The sequence below is a fragment of the Myripristis murdjan genome, chromosome 6 (assembly GCF_902150065.1).
Source record: "Myripristis murdjan chromosome 6, fMyrMur1.1, whole genome shotgun sequence".
Taxonomy (NCBI): Eukaryota; Metazoa; Chordata; class Actinopteri; order Holocentriformes; family Holocentridae; genus Myripristis; species Myripristis murdjan.
In genome coordinates, this window is record NC_043985.1 from 10754228 (window position 1) to 10769799 (window position 15572).

Sequence of the window (15572 nt, forward strand, 5' to 3'; positions counted from 1 at the left end):
AGAGATAGTCTCGAGACGATAGAGAACACAATTCTAAAGTAAATCGAGTGACAGAATCTACCTGTTGAAGCAGGTCCTCCGTCATATCCTTGTCTCCAATGAGACTTTGAACTTGTCTCCTTGTACAAATTGCTCTAGATTTTTCCATTTTGCTAAATAGGTCTCTAGTTTCGCAGACTGGGCGAGGCGGAGGTGCAGCGTACCTGTGCTTCGCCAACTGGGTGTGGCCAGGTGGATTTTGCAAGTTTGGCAAGCCGTGCGCGCTGGCGCAGGCACTCCTCTTTCCCACCTCCGTCCCTCCTACCAGCGGAGGGAGGAGAGAAGTCTTGGAGTGCGTTTGGCACAGCTGATGAGCCCCTGTCCTTGCCTTTAAATGCGCTGTGCGAAGGCGTAATGAAAGTTTGCACAACTGACATGGAGGAAGAGAGCAGCAGCAGCACACACACTCAGGACAATGAGGCCAGTCTTGGTTGCTGGAATGTTGCTAGAGCTACCTGCCATCCATCTGTCCACCAATCCATCCATCCATGCATCTGTTCTTACATTCATCTTCCTCATTCCCCTGTCTTTCCATTGCCTACTTGCCTCGCATCTCTCTTTTTCCAGTTCTGTCACCGTCTGTTAGGGTTATTGATTTTTACGAGCAAATATAAATTTAACTGTGAAGCCCCCATTTTTCATGAATGTTTTTACCTCAACGGATAATCCTTGTCATCTTCATATAAATACTCCATCACTTACTGATGCAACAACACACTAGAGATTAAAACAAAATCCAGTTCATGAAAGCTTCTACATTCGCTGTTCTAAACGCCCAGAGTCTGGTAAGGAGCTGATGCATTTTACATTTTCAATTTGTGTGGAATATTCATATATATGGAAAAAGAACTGGGCAGTTAACATGAGCAGCGCCAGACACCATGACTGGAAAAAAGACATCACCGTACTGGACACATTGTTTGACAGACAGGTGATCAGGCTGGGTTTCCATTACGCATGCCAAACTGTCACTACGCCAAGCTGAATCTGTCAACACCTCCCCCTGCTGTGCCACTAAGGTTGCAAAATTCCGGGAATTTTCTAAGTTGGAAACTTTCCATGGGAATTAATGGGAATATATGGGAATTAACAGGAATTTACAGGAATAATCTGGAAATTTGCAAAATTGCATGTTAGCCTATAAGCAGGAACTTAATGTAGTTGAAGAAAAAACATCTTGCAGCGTAATCCTGGTTAAAACAACCAGATTTAATGCAAATTCAGTTGAATTTCTGCCCTGCACTGTGCCTTCCTCAAACCCATGCACAGATCATTTCTAGAATCCTGCAAACTGCAGCAGGACAACCGAGGCCACACGACTAAGCCTACATTTTAGCCCACGGACGACATCCAGTCAAGGAGGTTTTGATGATATGATTGGGGTAAATATATTGGACCTATGGTATTAAAGTTTAACTGGAAAAAATAAGTCAAAATGTGTTTATACAGTAGCTTAAGAGGCTATCAATCATGGTGCTAGCTAGCTCAACTGTGATGCTGGTTCTTCTGCCTTCTGCTAGCCAGTTTTCATATAAATACATTCATCATAGAAGAATGCAGATTATAGTTTGAGGTTTAGCTGCTAACTGAGGAGTGTTCATCTATTCATTGAGCCTATTTCTATTCATTTATCCACCATCAATCTTGAAGGACTGAGGAAAAAAAATCTACTCAAAATAGGTCAAAGTCAAAAATGTCATAAGTTTGTACGCATGTCTGCTTATGACTAAACAAAATTTCCAAAACTCCCCAGCTGAACTTCCCATGGAAAGTTTCCGGAATGCTTCTGGAAATTTACCAGAAATTTTCCGCCCCTTTGCAACCCTATGCGCCGCCACTCCCATCTGCTCAAAACTAGCTCTGCAGGGGGTTAGCCTCTCTGCCCCACCCTGTGCCGCGCTGGGAAACTAGAGGCCATTGTCTCTAGTACACCAATAAATTACTGGTCTAATTTGTGCTGCATTGAAGTATTCCTTAAGGTTCGGCAATGCCATACCCCCTTTGCCTTTCTCAATCTGTAGTGTTTCAAATTTGATATTCAGTACATTCATTTTCATAGTATCTATTCGTGAATTTAAGTCCAGTGGAAGGGTATTCCACCTCTTAATATCAATATCATTCCTAAAATCCTGATCCATCTTTTTAGTTCCCTGTTGGTGGGAGGAAGGTAGGATGCCTCAAAACTGTAGGGGCCCTCCCTAGTAGTGGGATAATTCTCATGAACTGGTATTCCACTTGTACGGTTTCTCATTCTTATTCAAAGAGGTCATAAGACTTTCACAATGTGTGGCTCAGAATTTACCCGTTTTCAAGTAGTAAAAAAATAAAAAATAAAAAATACAAGATCAATCAATCCTCCAAAAAAGAAGAAATAAACAAACATATAAACAAACCAAAAACTTTGTAATTAAAACTATTACAACAACCAAACAACCAAAAGTACACAGGTACACTTCCAGCTATCAAAGCCACCAGAGCCATTAGTTTCACATGATGCCTGTTACAGAACACTGTGTAGTCTCAACGTCTGTCAAATACAATTATTGATTTAGTTCCATTGCGTTTTTTAACTGTATTTATCTGGGCCGATGTAGCTCTTCATTTCCTCCAGTGTTAACGATGCAGGCTCAGCCTGAATCCCGCTAACCTCTCTCTTGCACGGTGAGCTGCGCTGTTAGCCGCATTGGTGCATTTCCATGGCATCACTTCATTCAGTCGTTCCTCCACTGCCGACACGCTACTCTCGCACACTGTCACCGTCACTTTGATCCCACATTTATTCAGATCCCTGGCTGCTTCATCTGCACTCTCGTAGATCCGTAGACCGATGTCCCAGAACACTCGTATCTTCGTATAGGGCGTCTGGTACCGGATCCCCTTCTCCTTAAGCACCGTTCTGATCGGTCCATATGCCTTGTGTCTTGCCATGATGTCGGTTGCATAATCGTTGTCAATGTAAAGTTGCCTGCCTTCCAGTTCAATCTTCTGCTGCCACGCTTTCTTAAGTACCAGCTCTTTTACATGAAACTGTAGAAAGTTGGTGATTATTGATCTCGGAGTTGAGGTTGCAGCCGGTTTGGGGATCAATGCTCTGTGAGCCCGCTGGATCTGGAGTTCCACTCCCTCAGGTAGTGAAAGATCTTTAATCAACTGGAGAGCTGTTCCAACCCTGGAATGGCTCTCCAAATCCACTATTTTGTCCTGCATACCGGTGTTTTGTTTCACCACTGTCAACAGCATGTCTTTCATCTCAAGGCAAGTGATTCCAGGTCTGCTATCAGGGTTTGTACCTCCGGGATGCATGCATTTTGACTTTGCAGTTCTTTCAAAACGTCTTGCTTAAACTCCAACTCAATTTTGAGCGTCATAGCAAAGGATGTGAATACTTACATACCTATTATGTTTAAATGTTTACATTTTTAATAAATTTACAAAAATGTCTGAAAACATGTTTTCACTTTGTCACTATGGCCAATTGTTGTGGTATGGTGTCTGTCTCCTAAGGCCTGACGACCTGGATCCTACAGAGTATTCCTTTATCTTTGTTTTGCTATTCTAGAAAGAATTACTTTTGTCTTTTTAAACTTTTCAAAACAGCTATGGCACATCTGACATAATGCCTTGTTTGACACAAAACAATACACAAACAAGTGCAAACATTTCAAGTAATCGGATTCCCATGTTATTAACCACTTTACTGGATCGTTCAAGCACACTCAACTTGTAATTATAATATTTCTAACAGCACTGAAAGCAGCATCTGTATTGATACTGGCTGTTGATGCCCAGCTTTAATAAGCATGTTTTATTTGTTTTTGCAGTGGGATGAAAGAAATTAATGTGACTTTCTCCCAGAGCTCAGAAACAAGCAGGTGAGATTTATGGTTAAATCACTGAATACAAGCAAATAGTCACTCATGAATAAGACACAGTGACATTAAGCAAATATTGTACATGCTATACTTAATCAATTCCTTCTTCTCTGGTCAACCCTCACCCTCAATTCCTCCCTATAGCCATAAAAATAACTCCGGACCAACAGTCAGGTAAGACACTAGGACAATCACTGCTTTGTCAAATCTTGGTCATTGTCCAGGTCTCAGTTTCCTTGATGCACTTTGTCCTAATTGTGCAGTATAACAGTTACTGAGGTCAATTTTTTTGTGCAAACTACCAGTCTTTACCCATCATGGCCTCTGGATATGTTTTGGTCTGTCTGGAGTAGCACTGTATGAATCAGCCTGGGTGTCAACATTGCAATCCCTCAAATTAATCCCATTCTGATCACTTTGAATTTGATTCCAACACTTGGAATCAGATCAAATGGCATGTGACTTTCTGAGGTGGTTCTCAGTGCCTCCATACTTTTTGTGTTTTGTTGTTGCCTTTATTATTTCTTCACTTTGATGAGTTTTAAGTGTCACATTTTCTCCAGCTTATTGAACCAGTCATGGAACAAAGCCAAGATGCAAAGACTGAGACAGTCCTTGTCCTGCTGCCCTTCCCTGTCTGTCCTGGAGTAAGTAAAAAATAAAAACAGCTCTTCAGAATCAGGAAGACATATAACAGTGAGACAATAGAAAAGTGCAGAGCAAAGTAGAAGTGGGCACATCAAGAAAATGAGCCAGTTATTGACCTGCTTTGCTGTCCTCTGAAGTAAGTCAAATTAATGTGAAAATAAAAATGTATTTACATTATAAGCACCTCATGTACAGTAAGTCGTTGGTATAAATTTAGTCTTTGTCAGTAGATTTGACAATGGCTTTCATGAGCTATCCTTTCCTCATTTTTCACCAAGGCAAGGCTGAAATGAAATTGGAAGCATTATCATTTATCAAATCATTTGCTGCAGATTTCCTGACTGTCACCATTGCTACAGGTCGGTCTGCTGGGATTGGTGAATTTGCAGCTGTTCAGTGTTATGGTTGCCAGCATAAGCAGAGCTTCTTTGTTGGTTCATATAAGAAATGACCAGGACAATTTGATACCACTGTACCACATTTTCACAAATTTTTATATCATGAATTTAACTGTGTGTTTGTGTATGCTCCCTAGTCTGTCAGGAAGCCAGTGGGATGTTGGAACTTTAAGGTCTCTGGTTGAGTTTTTGCCCATGCTCAACATCACCAAAAAGTTAATGTAAGACTGGATTCCGATATTCAGATTACATGTTATAGACCTCACACAAAACATGGCATAAGCCTGACATAATACATTCTACATACAGTATATTCTGCAGACTGCTGAATTTCATTGTTGATAAATGCCTTTGCTATGTTCTGTTACAGTAGATGCTAGTAAAAATTCACATATGCCTTTTATATCCAAATATTTTATATATTTAAGTTGAAAATTTAGATGCAGTAATTGAAATCATGTGAACTTTTTAATGTTTAGCGGACAAATTGATCTAAAACATGATTTGTGAAGAGCTGAAAATCAGAATCTGTGTTTTATTACAATACAGTACCATTCATTGTTGTGAACATCCACAAGAAAGGACTGCAAATAAGAGCAGATTGTTGTTGTCTCCTCAGTGTGGATAACAGCTGTTTATCAGTGGAGGGTTTGATGGTTCTTACCACTCTGCTTTCTATTTGTCCGGATGTGATGGAGCTTAACATCAGGTACAAACACACCTAGACATAGACACATGCACACACACACAAACAGTATGCACACACACTTGGGGACTACAACGATAAGGCATGGCCTATTACAAATTTAAGGTTGCATCCAATGGAGCTGCCTTGTTTGAATATATACAAAGCTGTAGCTACATGTGTCCTTGAGGCCTGTTAGTTATATTGATTTTTTATATTTAAAATAATGTCCTGCAATCTCTGAAGCCCCTTTTCCACCAAAAAGAACCTGGTGCTAGTTCGGTGCTGGTGCTAGAGCCAGTGCTTAACTTGTTCCAACAAAGAACCGGTTTGCTTTTCCATCGGCCAAGAGCCAAGCGGAGCCAAGTAAGACCCATGTCAGACCCACGTCTTTACGTCAGCATAAAACGTGATCACGTGGGTGTGGGTGTGCGAGATGCTTGCTCGGAATCACAATAACCAACATGGACGACAAATGGACAACCCATCGTAGCATTGCAAATACTGCTCGTGTCTTTACAAGCCTACATTGCCTACATACATCCAGAGGCGAAAAACGCAATTATTGCTGGCTACCCGTCGCATTCGTGGTCGGATCGAATGACGACTACGTTTAGCTATACGTTTATAGCGTTCGCTGTTCCCGCTTGGGTCTAGAACCCTGCCCACCAATGACGTGGTAGGTCGCGTCATCGGTTCTTTCTCTGGCCCCTGTTTAGCCCCTGCTCGAAGTTGGTGCTTGCCTGGAACCGATTTGGAACCAGTTTGGCCGGTGCTTGGGCGGTGGAAAAACGAAGAACCGGTGCTAAGTCAGGTACTGGCTTCGAACCAGCCCTGGAACCTCTTTGGTGGATAAGGTGTATGAGGGAACGGCTGTCCTGAGTGGATGACACAAAAACAAAAAATACATTCCATGCTATAGGGGTGCATTCGCACGTAAAAATAGTAGTTACACACATATTAGAGCTTAACTTGGGCCTCAATTTTTCAAGTGCAACCCAGCCTTTATCAAGTTCTGTCTAAACCCGACCCAAGTCTGAATGATAATGGTATTTTCATTGCCCAAGTCTGGGCAATGAAAATACCATTAGCCCGACTGGAGCCCGAAATCGGAGTCAGTTAATTTGTCCGCTAGATAATCATCTCATACTAAAGGTTTTCCTCCTAATAATCATAAAGGCTGCAAGAGGAAAGGGGTCTCAATCCCAGAAAAGCCAAAGCCGAACCTCAGTCCGCTTTCCATTACAAGTTTAGAGCCACCAGTGGCTATAATGTAATTTATCAAGTGGGCCAACAGCTGCTGAGTGCCCACAGGATTAAAAATCGGAAGACGTAATCTCAAATTTGAGTTATCTGTACTTCCATTTGGCTTTACCAGAACTGAGCCATTATGTCAGAAATTAAGACAGAGCTGAACCTGTCTGCGCTGTTGGGTTGTATCAAGTTCAGTTGCAATTCAACAAGTGTCAAGCTCTGCCGTTCATTTGACACCATTTGGCAGCATGTTTATGTGAGTGGTTTTGTAGTCATCAATTCCAAGCTGCAGTTGATTTCATATGAGGATAATGTTCAGTCCTTGAATTACTGAAGTTGAAATCCTAACTGTATAAAACTAAAACAAGTCAGTCTAAGAATCTTTAATATTTTGACAGCATGATTCCATGGTATCTAGCCACAGGAGAAATCACACATACTGATGATGCTATCGTATTCTACAAGAATAGCATAACAATTTTAAAAAATGTTTTCACTGGCTAATGTAACTGTTTCTGTGTGTTTTATCCCAGACTACAGAGCCCTGACACTGTGTCTGTAATCTTCTCTGGAGGCACAGATCAGCTGAAACAAGAAATAACCAAGACGCTCTGGTACGTACCAAGATCTCCTTAAACGAACAGTTCAACCAAGATACATAAATAGATATTTTTCCACTTACAGATGAAAATTGTCATGCATTGAAAAGCAGGTGAAAGAGAACAAACAACACACAACTAAATACTTCTTCATGAATCAAACTTGGGTCAATATACACTCTCACACACCAAGACAACCACAATACCATAAGTCATCATGCTTTCATAAACAGCAACTGCCAAAATTCCATAGTCTACAGCTCAATGCTTTACTTTTCATGAGGGAGCCCATCTAACAAATTAAACAAGTAGATCTTATCCATTAAACTTGAGTTTATTGAGAATTAACAAACAATTTCCTTTAGGTGAACACATTTAAAAAAAAAAAAAATCCACCAACTTCCGGTTTAAGCACCAAAAATTTCCGGTCAAAACCCACCCACTTCCGGTTTAAGTCCTGCCCATTTCCAGTTTGGCCCCGCCCACACCGAGTACAGATACGGATACAGATAATGTATATGGTTGAACAGATACAGATAGTGGTGTACTCACTCATCCCTACTATCTAGATGCATAGTTTGCATTAGGGGTAAAGGCTGAATTATGCTTCCGCGTAGGAAGAGCGTACGGAGGTTGTGCGAAGCTTACGGGGGTTGTGCGACTGCCGCAGAGCCTTGCCGCGCCTCCCAAAAATTGTAACTACGCGGACCCTACGCAGCCCCACAAGAGCTGTGATTGGTCCGCCAGAGTACATCATTTCCGGCATTTCGTTGCAACCGGCATCACATCCTGTTGTTCTGCCGGCCGGCAGCGGCGTTTTTAAAATAACTGTTGTGTCTCGACTCATCGGTTGTGTTTGAAAACTTTGGAGAATGCTGGATCTCGCGGAAGAACGCCTGGCCGAGGAGGTGTGCAAGTACCCACACCTATACGACTCGTCCACTCGCCAATACAGAAGAGCAGCGACCATACGTCACAGGGTCTACGTTGGTGGGAGGAGAATTGCTCAATGTGTGTTGCAGAGGTATGTTGGACACACGCGCTGCGTAGGAAATGCGTGCTTCGCACAACCCCCGTACACTCTTCTAACGCTGAAGCATAATTCAGCCTTAAGAGTAAAAATGTCCCTTTTATATTTTGGGTGAAGTATTCCTTTAAACACTGTATCTGTCAAATTTTAAATGTACTGTCCACTCAAACATGTAGTGGACAGCAGTAGAAGAGCCATCATGCAAAGTGAGAAGAATTACAATAATGGTGTTGATGATGATGTTTATAATGGTCATAAGGAATCTAATGATGATGATGATGATGATGCTGATGATGGTGGTTGTGGTGGTGGTAATGAAGCCATTGTCTTTGTCAGTTTGAGCTGCTGTGGTCTGTCGTCTACTGACCTGAGCACAGTGTGGAAAGGTTTGGGACCGTCCTCTGACCTCCTCACACTGCTGGAGTAAGAAACACAAAAACACAGACACACAAACCATACAACAAACATAAACCGTGCAGTCAGAAGATTTGGAGCTACTTGCCTTGCATCTTTTAATAAATATTAGTGTCAGAATATGCATTTCCATCCATATTTGCCACATTTGTAAACTATTGTAGCCAATGTTTTGGACATCTGTGTCTGTCTTGTAATTTTATACAGGTTTGTAATCTTAGAAACCATTCCAGTGTCAAAGTGCCTGATCTAAATAGATTTTGTATGCTCCATGTGTTCAAGTGTTTCCTTCATTTAATCATTTATGGGTGTCTGTCTCTCTATGTTGCTTCTCGCATTTTTAACCCCTCTATTCTGTGTCAGTTTGTCCAGTAACTATTTAGGCAACAAGGGCCTGAAGAAACTGTTGGGTCTCCTGTCTAATCTTAGCAACATCCAGGAAATCAAGTAAGCCACGTTTAAGGTTAAAACAGCTCCTGTAAAACGACTCTGTTTGTGCCTAACTCTACCCATTGCCATATACCCTTGACGCCAGTGTGCCCAAAGAGTGAATTACCTCTTTATTTGCTGGTGAACAACCTTCCTGCCAAGTTCTGTGCAAATCCGTCCCATACTCCATGGCAGAGCTAAAAATGAAAAATTGATAAGAAAAGTTCAGTAAAATAACAATAAAAAACTCAAAATATCAAAACAAAAAAAAAAAAAAAAAAAAAAAAGCTTAGAAAATAATTAAATTCTAAAACTATCAGGTGATCTGCACTGAAGGCAAAATATCGGTGTATTGCTTCATGGAGTGCATTTAATTGTTGTTAGTGACCTGTAAGCGGGATTTTGTGTCATGGCTTGCTGATTCAGATAGGAGGATATTTATTAGGTTTATGTACAGTAGAGACAAAAGTGTGCATAGCTCTTAGTATTATTGTTGTTCAAAACTTATCTAATCATAGCATTATTCCTAAGTTGTTAAAAGCAAAGGTGAATGTGGAGGAGGGTGTTACTGAAAAAATGTGCATGTGCAGCCAACCTGCACTGGATGTATGGGTATATAAATATATGAAATGTGTGTTGCATTATGTTTACCCTTATCAAACCGGTTCTAACTTAAATCTCTCTGTGATTACCCATAAAAGTACTCTCTCTCTCTCTCTCTCTCTCTTAGTGTCAGTAAGAATAACATCAACATGGAAGGAGTGGTGATGCTTGCAGGCACTCTCTGCTGCCATCACAACTTGGCAGAAGTTCACATCAGGTTCAACACGTTTAATGATAATAGTAGCCGCAGAGCACCAGCTCAAAATCTGTCTTTTGTCTCTCTGTCTGTCTCTGGAAGTAAACACATAGGAAATTCATAAGAATAGTGCACAGAAATGAATTCACTGAAACTTGAAGCCTGCATTTGCAGTAGCTGTCATCATTTATATTTTTATTTAGTTAAAGTGTATTGTTTTCTCATGGATAGTGCTGTCCTGTTGATTTTTCCAGTGATGGAGGCAAAGAGAAAGTGATCCTGAAGTTCTTCACTCACAAAAGGTAGCAAAGCTTTCCTTCACACATCAGAAAACCACTGCCAGTATCTTCACCAGTCACCTACTCAGCTCTTTCTCTGTACAATTTTTCAGTGATGAAGAACAGCAGCATAAGAGGTTCAGGTAAGTCTGTTACAGGAGTATCTTGATATCTATGGATATTCTCATTTATCCAGGTCATCGGTCTCTTTGGGCAAAAATGAATCGTAGGCAACTGGACATGTATTTGTCTTAGGAAGACGTTTCGCCTCTTATCCAAGGGGCTTCATCAGTTCATGCGCATCGGTCTTTCTAGTTCGCACTAGTCTGACAAAGGACAGTGGGGTAAGGTCCAGGTATTTAACCTCTGTGGGAGTGTCCACCCTAATGCCTGTGGGTGTGTTCATGCAGGCACTGGTTTCACTTGACCATTTTAGTGGTCTAGTGTTAAGTGGAAAAACCAACCCTCAACAGGGGAGGGGGTCTGCGGCACCACCTATCTCCAATCTATAATGTTGCCCTTTCATCGGTACCCAGGAGGTTCAACAAATTAACCTCAGACGACTCTCAACGATCGTCGTTCACCAGGGTTTCACCTGACTCTGATGACTGTCGTTTCACCAGACCACAACAATGGTCAAGTGAAACCAGCACCTAACGACTGTCGTTAACACTAGACCACTACAATGGTCAAGTGAAACCAGTGCCTGCATGAACACACCCACAGGCATTAGGGTGGACACTCCCACAGAGGTTAAATACCTGGACCTTACCCCACTGTCCTTTGTCAGACTACTGTGGACTAGAAAGACCGATGCGCATGAACTGATGAAGCCCCTTGGATAAGAGGCGAAACGTCTTCCTAAGACAAATACAAGTCCAGTTGCCTACGATTCATTTTTGCCCAAAGAGAGTATCTTGATAAAACTGCATAAAATTCCTGCCTAAAACACATAAACGCTATTTCAAACCTTGATTTATTTTGCATTTCAGTTGTCTTTTTGTTGTGTAATGTTATTTAATGTCATCCATAGCACAACTACAGTTAAGTTTAATAGGGGAAAAAAAACATTAGAAATAAAATAGTATGTGCCTTTTTGTACACTCAGCAAGCTATGTGCATCGTGTGGCAACCAACAGAAAAAAACCTGTTACACCCTGAAACAAGCAAAAAATAGCAATAGCACAGTGTAAATCACCAGTCCCTGTTTTTAAAGTGTTAATGTGTTTAGAGTTGAATTTTCCTTTAATAACCCATAACTAATAGCTTCCATTTTAAAGACTCACTTTTCAAGGTAACATTGTTACTCCGTCCTATACTGATTTACCACAGTTCATCATTTGAAACTGAACATTCTGACGTTTCTTTATACTGTAGGGTAACCCACAGCAGCATCCTGCCTTCGGAATTGACCAAGCTGTGTAGGAAATTGATTCAGTGTCCTTCCCATCTGGAGCTAGAGTAAGTTGACCCACTGCATATCTGTACATTATTATGTCATGATAGGAGAGGACAGACATTTATATACTGTTGTGCTGTCCTCAGTTGTTCACATAGCTCACTGGATGACAAGTCTATCGAGAATTTGCTCAAAGTCCTGCCGAAGATGACATCTCTGCAGAGGCTGAAGTAAGAAATCCTCACCTCACCAAGTGATTGTGTGTTTAGCTTCTTAAATGCAGTGATATATACAGGTGCAGACAAGACAAGTAGTTACACATGTGGCATGTCTTTTTTTGATGGATGTGACACTGATACCTGAGCTCCACTGATTTGACTCGCCGGCTGTCATTCAAAAACGCCAAACACGCTGTCTGGTACAAAGGTGATGCTGAGTTAACAGCCATCTGATATTATATTAATACTAAGTTGAGTATTTACACTGAAGAGGTTGATATAGGTAGCTACATTAACTCAACTTTAAAACTCATTCTCCACTAATATAAGCTTCATTTATGATGCACTTTCTCATGCTAGCAGGCCTGTTTTCAATCCAGACACAAGGTCACACATTGATTTTCCCAGAGCATTTTAGTGGGCATGACATGTACCTCAAAGTCCATATCTTGACAATATGGCCAAAGCACAATTTCACAATATTTTTGATTAAAGACCCTGACATCAATATTGTGATGTTAGGGATGACTATTGGTGCTTCCACCAAATTTGTACACAATAAGATTTTTAATAAACAATCTAAACAATCATTATGACCAAGCAGGTAGAGATAAATAACAGAACAGCTGCTAATGAGTTCAGAAAACTGCCTCCTTTTACTGTAGTGCAGGCTTTAAAACAAGGAAAACGTAACACTTCTTTTTCCCCATACCATATTATTGTGATAAATAAAAAATAGTGTTTTGATAAATCCTAGATGATGTCTAATATCATGGTATTGGTATATTGCCCAGCCCTAACCATATCTACATTACATTAAGTTGTGCTTGATGTTTCTTCATCTACAGTCTGAGCAACAACAATCTGACACAGCATAGGTTGCTAGATGTGGCCAGTACATTTTGTACTTGTGACAGAGTCTCTGCTGTAGAAGTCAGGTGAGTCCACACAGGAAGTAATGAGAATATATTTATCCTTATCTGCGTGCCTGTCCATCTCTACCTGCCTGTGTTTCTGATCATCTGTTTATCTTTTTTATGTGTGATGTTAGTTTGGGGGTGGAGCAGAAGTCGCTCATCGACTTTGGACAAGATGGAAGTCGTGACAAAACTCTAAGGTGGGACAAGAATATGTTCAAATTTAAATGACATTATACACAGATATTTATGTGCAAGACATGTACAACATGCATGTAAAGACAAGAAGTTGTCATATTGTTGATTAAAGAGCCATGACAGAAAAACATTCTACAGGTCACTGAGATGCACTGCATAAAAAGGGACAGATTCCAAGAATATTTAATAGGATACCTTTGAGATTCTTTGGGAAATATGGACCATATCTGATGGATATACTGGGTTTTGTTTGTATGTGTCATATCTGGGCAAATATGGACTCAATAAACACTGTTAGGACCTATGTTATATTAGGATACCAGATCTATTTTATTTTTTGCCATGCATATATTCCAAATATGACCTTATGTCATGTCTGAAAATGTCCAATTTCAATATTTTTTGTGTATCTATGGCACATCGGTATGTGCTATCTATTTACAGTATCTGGGATGACATGAACTCTGGTTTCTGGCAGTATAAAGTGGCCCTATACTGGAGTTTGATATGCTCCAAACATGAAATCTCTGACTGTCATTTTCAGAGTATCTCTATGAATATCATCATATTTGGATCATATCTTGGAATATTTGGGCAACAATTCTTGGGAATTCTTGGGGTTTTTGTGCAGTGATGCTGGCAGGACTTCCCTTGCCAGGTAAACTGCCACAGATCTGTTATGGATGACTGGATTTCCTACTGATACTTAAAGGTATAGAGATTATCAGAGCTGTGGACAGACCATCCTTAGCTCCTCATTACAGGCTACAGAGGGGTGACAGGAGACAGAGATGTACATTATGTGGAAAGTTCATAATATTTCCTGACTAATGTTGTCCAATGGTGGCATTATAGATCTAAAGTCTGGCTACATAAATGGACAGTCACAATGGCGCAGGATTTTGATACCTCAGAATTGCTTCCTTAATGTATTTCTTGTGGACACAGGATGTTGAGGTGGGGCTGAACACAGAGGGACCTCGTTAAGGAGAGAGGCAGTTTTTTAGTCTCAAAGCACCCCTCCACAGCACAAACTTATTATAGACTTACTATAGGTGTAGGTCATTGTTGATATCTGAGGGGTTTTTTTTCCTCACAGCTTTTCTCCATCACTACCTTCAGAGGATCCCAGTTCAGGTCTCTGTGACAGAGCTACTGTACTTTGTGTCACTAACTTCCATATTTTGCATCACAACAGCATAAACGCCTCACAATTTCTACACCCTTCTAGTATGAGTTTAGTCCAGACATTTCAGTGCACAGTGCTCACTGAAGATGGTAATATGACTTCTTAGTGCTCCCCAAGACAAAATAACAAGTAGCACAACATACATTCAGACCTCATAACTGACTGAGTCAGTCAGAATGACTGTAAGGATTGTTGATCATGTTGTAAGGATAACCTCGCATTTTGAATTTGAGTCTGTATTCCTATTAAGACACATTTTAGGTATCATGTTTTTACACTTGCTCCTGAACAGAGGGTACAGAAATCTCAGCGTCCTGGCTGGGGAACAACGGGGGCTGGTAGCCCAGAGAGGCCTCAAACGGTGACAATCCTGTGGCGGAGCTGGACAGAGTGTTGGGGTACTCAATCCACGCCAACTGAGAACTCCATGTGGTGGGGTTGGTCTCTGTCATGCAGTGGAGTGCGGACTACAGGTCCTGGTTAGCTCTCTCTGTCTGCCTGTTAGTTTGGGGATGGTAGCCTGAAGAGAGACTCAGTGATACCCATCGATTTACAAAAGGCCTTCCATACCTTAGACACAAACTGGGGCCCACGATCAGAAACAATATCCACAGGTATACCGTGGAGTAGGGCTACATGCTCCATCAAAAATTTAGCAGTAGCAAAAGCAGTGGGCAATTTGGCCAGAGCCACAGAATGGGCAGCCTTGGAAAACCGATCAACAATGGTTCGAATCACCGTTTTACCTTGTGAGGCAGGGAGACCAATCACGAAGTCCATGGCTATATGGGACCAGGGTCGAACGGGGATGGGCAAAGGACGGAACAGGCCAGCAGGGGGCTGATGGGATACCTTGCTGCAAGCACAGGTGGTACAGGCGGCCACATTATCCCGGGTGTCCTGGTCCATACTAGGCCACCAGAAGTGGCACCTGAGCAGTTCCAATGTGCGCCTAGCGCCCGGGTGGCAGGCAAAGGGAGACGTGTGAGCCCACTGCAGCACCTGAGAGTGGACAGAGTTAGGGACATACAAACAATTGGCGGGACCAGTACCTGGGTCTGGGTGCAGCTGCTGGGCATCCCTCACCACCTTCTCTATCCCCCACGAGAACTGAGCAACAGCAGTGCTGGGAGAGAGGATAGAGTCCAGGCTGTGTTGGCGTCGTCTTGTGAGAACTGGCGGGAAAGGGCATCTGGCTTGACGTTG

General features: G+C 41.6%; 1 protein-coding gene across 2 annotated transcripts in view; it reads left to right on the forward strand.

Annotated features, from left to right (window-relative positions):
- nlrc5 (NLR family, CARD domain containing 5) overlaps positions 1–15572 on the forward strand; it is a 55093-nt gene that overhangs the window by 21653 nt on the left and 17868 nt on the right. For both annotated transcript variants that reach the window (XM_030052992.1, XM_030052994.1), the window contains 15 exons: positions 3861–3911; positions 4056–4085; positions 4475–4558; positions 5095–5178; positions 5577–5666; positions 7430–7510; positions 8862–8948; positions 9303–9386; positions 10099–10188; positions 10422–10469; positions 10559–10588; positions 11823–11906; positions 11991–12074; positions 12911–13000; positions 13114–13179. In XM_030052992.1, the coding sequence (XP_029908852.1) occupies positions 3861–3911; positions 4056–4085; positions 4475–4558; positions 5095–5178; positions 5577–5666; positions 7430–7510; positions 8862–8948; positions 9303–9386; positions 10099–10188; positions 10422–10469; positions 10559–10588; positions 11823–11906; positions 11991–12074; positions 12911–13000; positions 13114–13179 (1083 nt within the window). The remainder of the gene's footprint in view (positions 1–3860; positions 3912–4055; positions 4086–4474; positions 4559–5094; positions 5179–5576; positions 5667–7429; positions 7511–8861; positions 8949–9302; positions 9387–10098; positions 10189–10421; positions 10470–10558; positions 10589–11822; positions 11907–11990; positions 12075–12910; positions 13001–13113; positions 13180–15572) is intronic.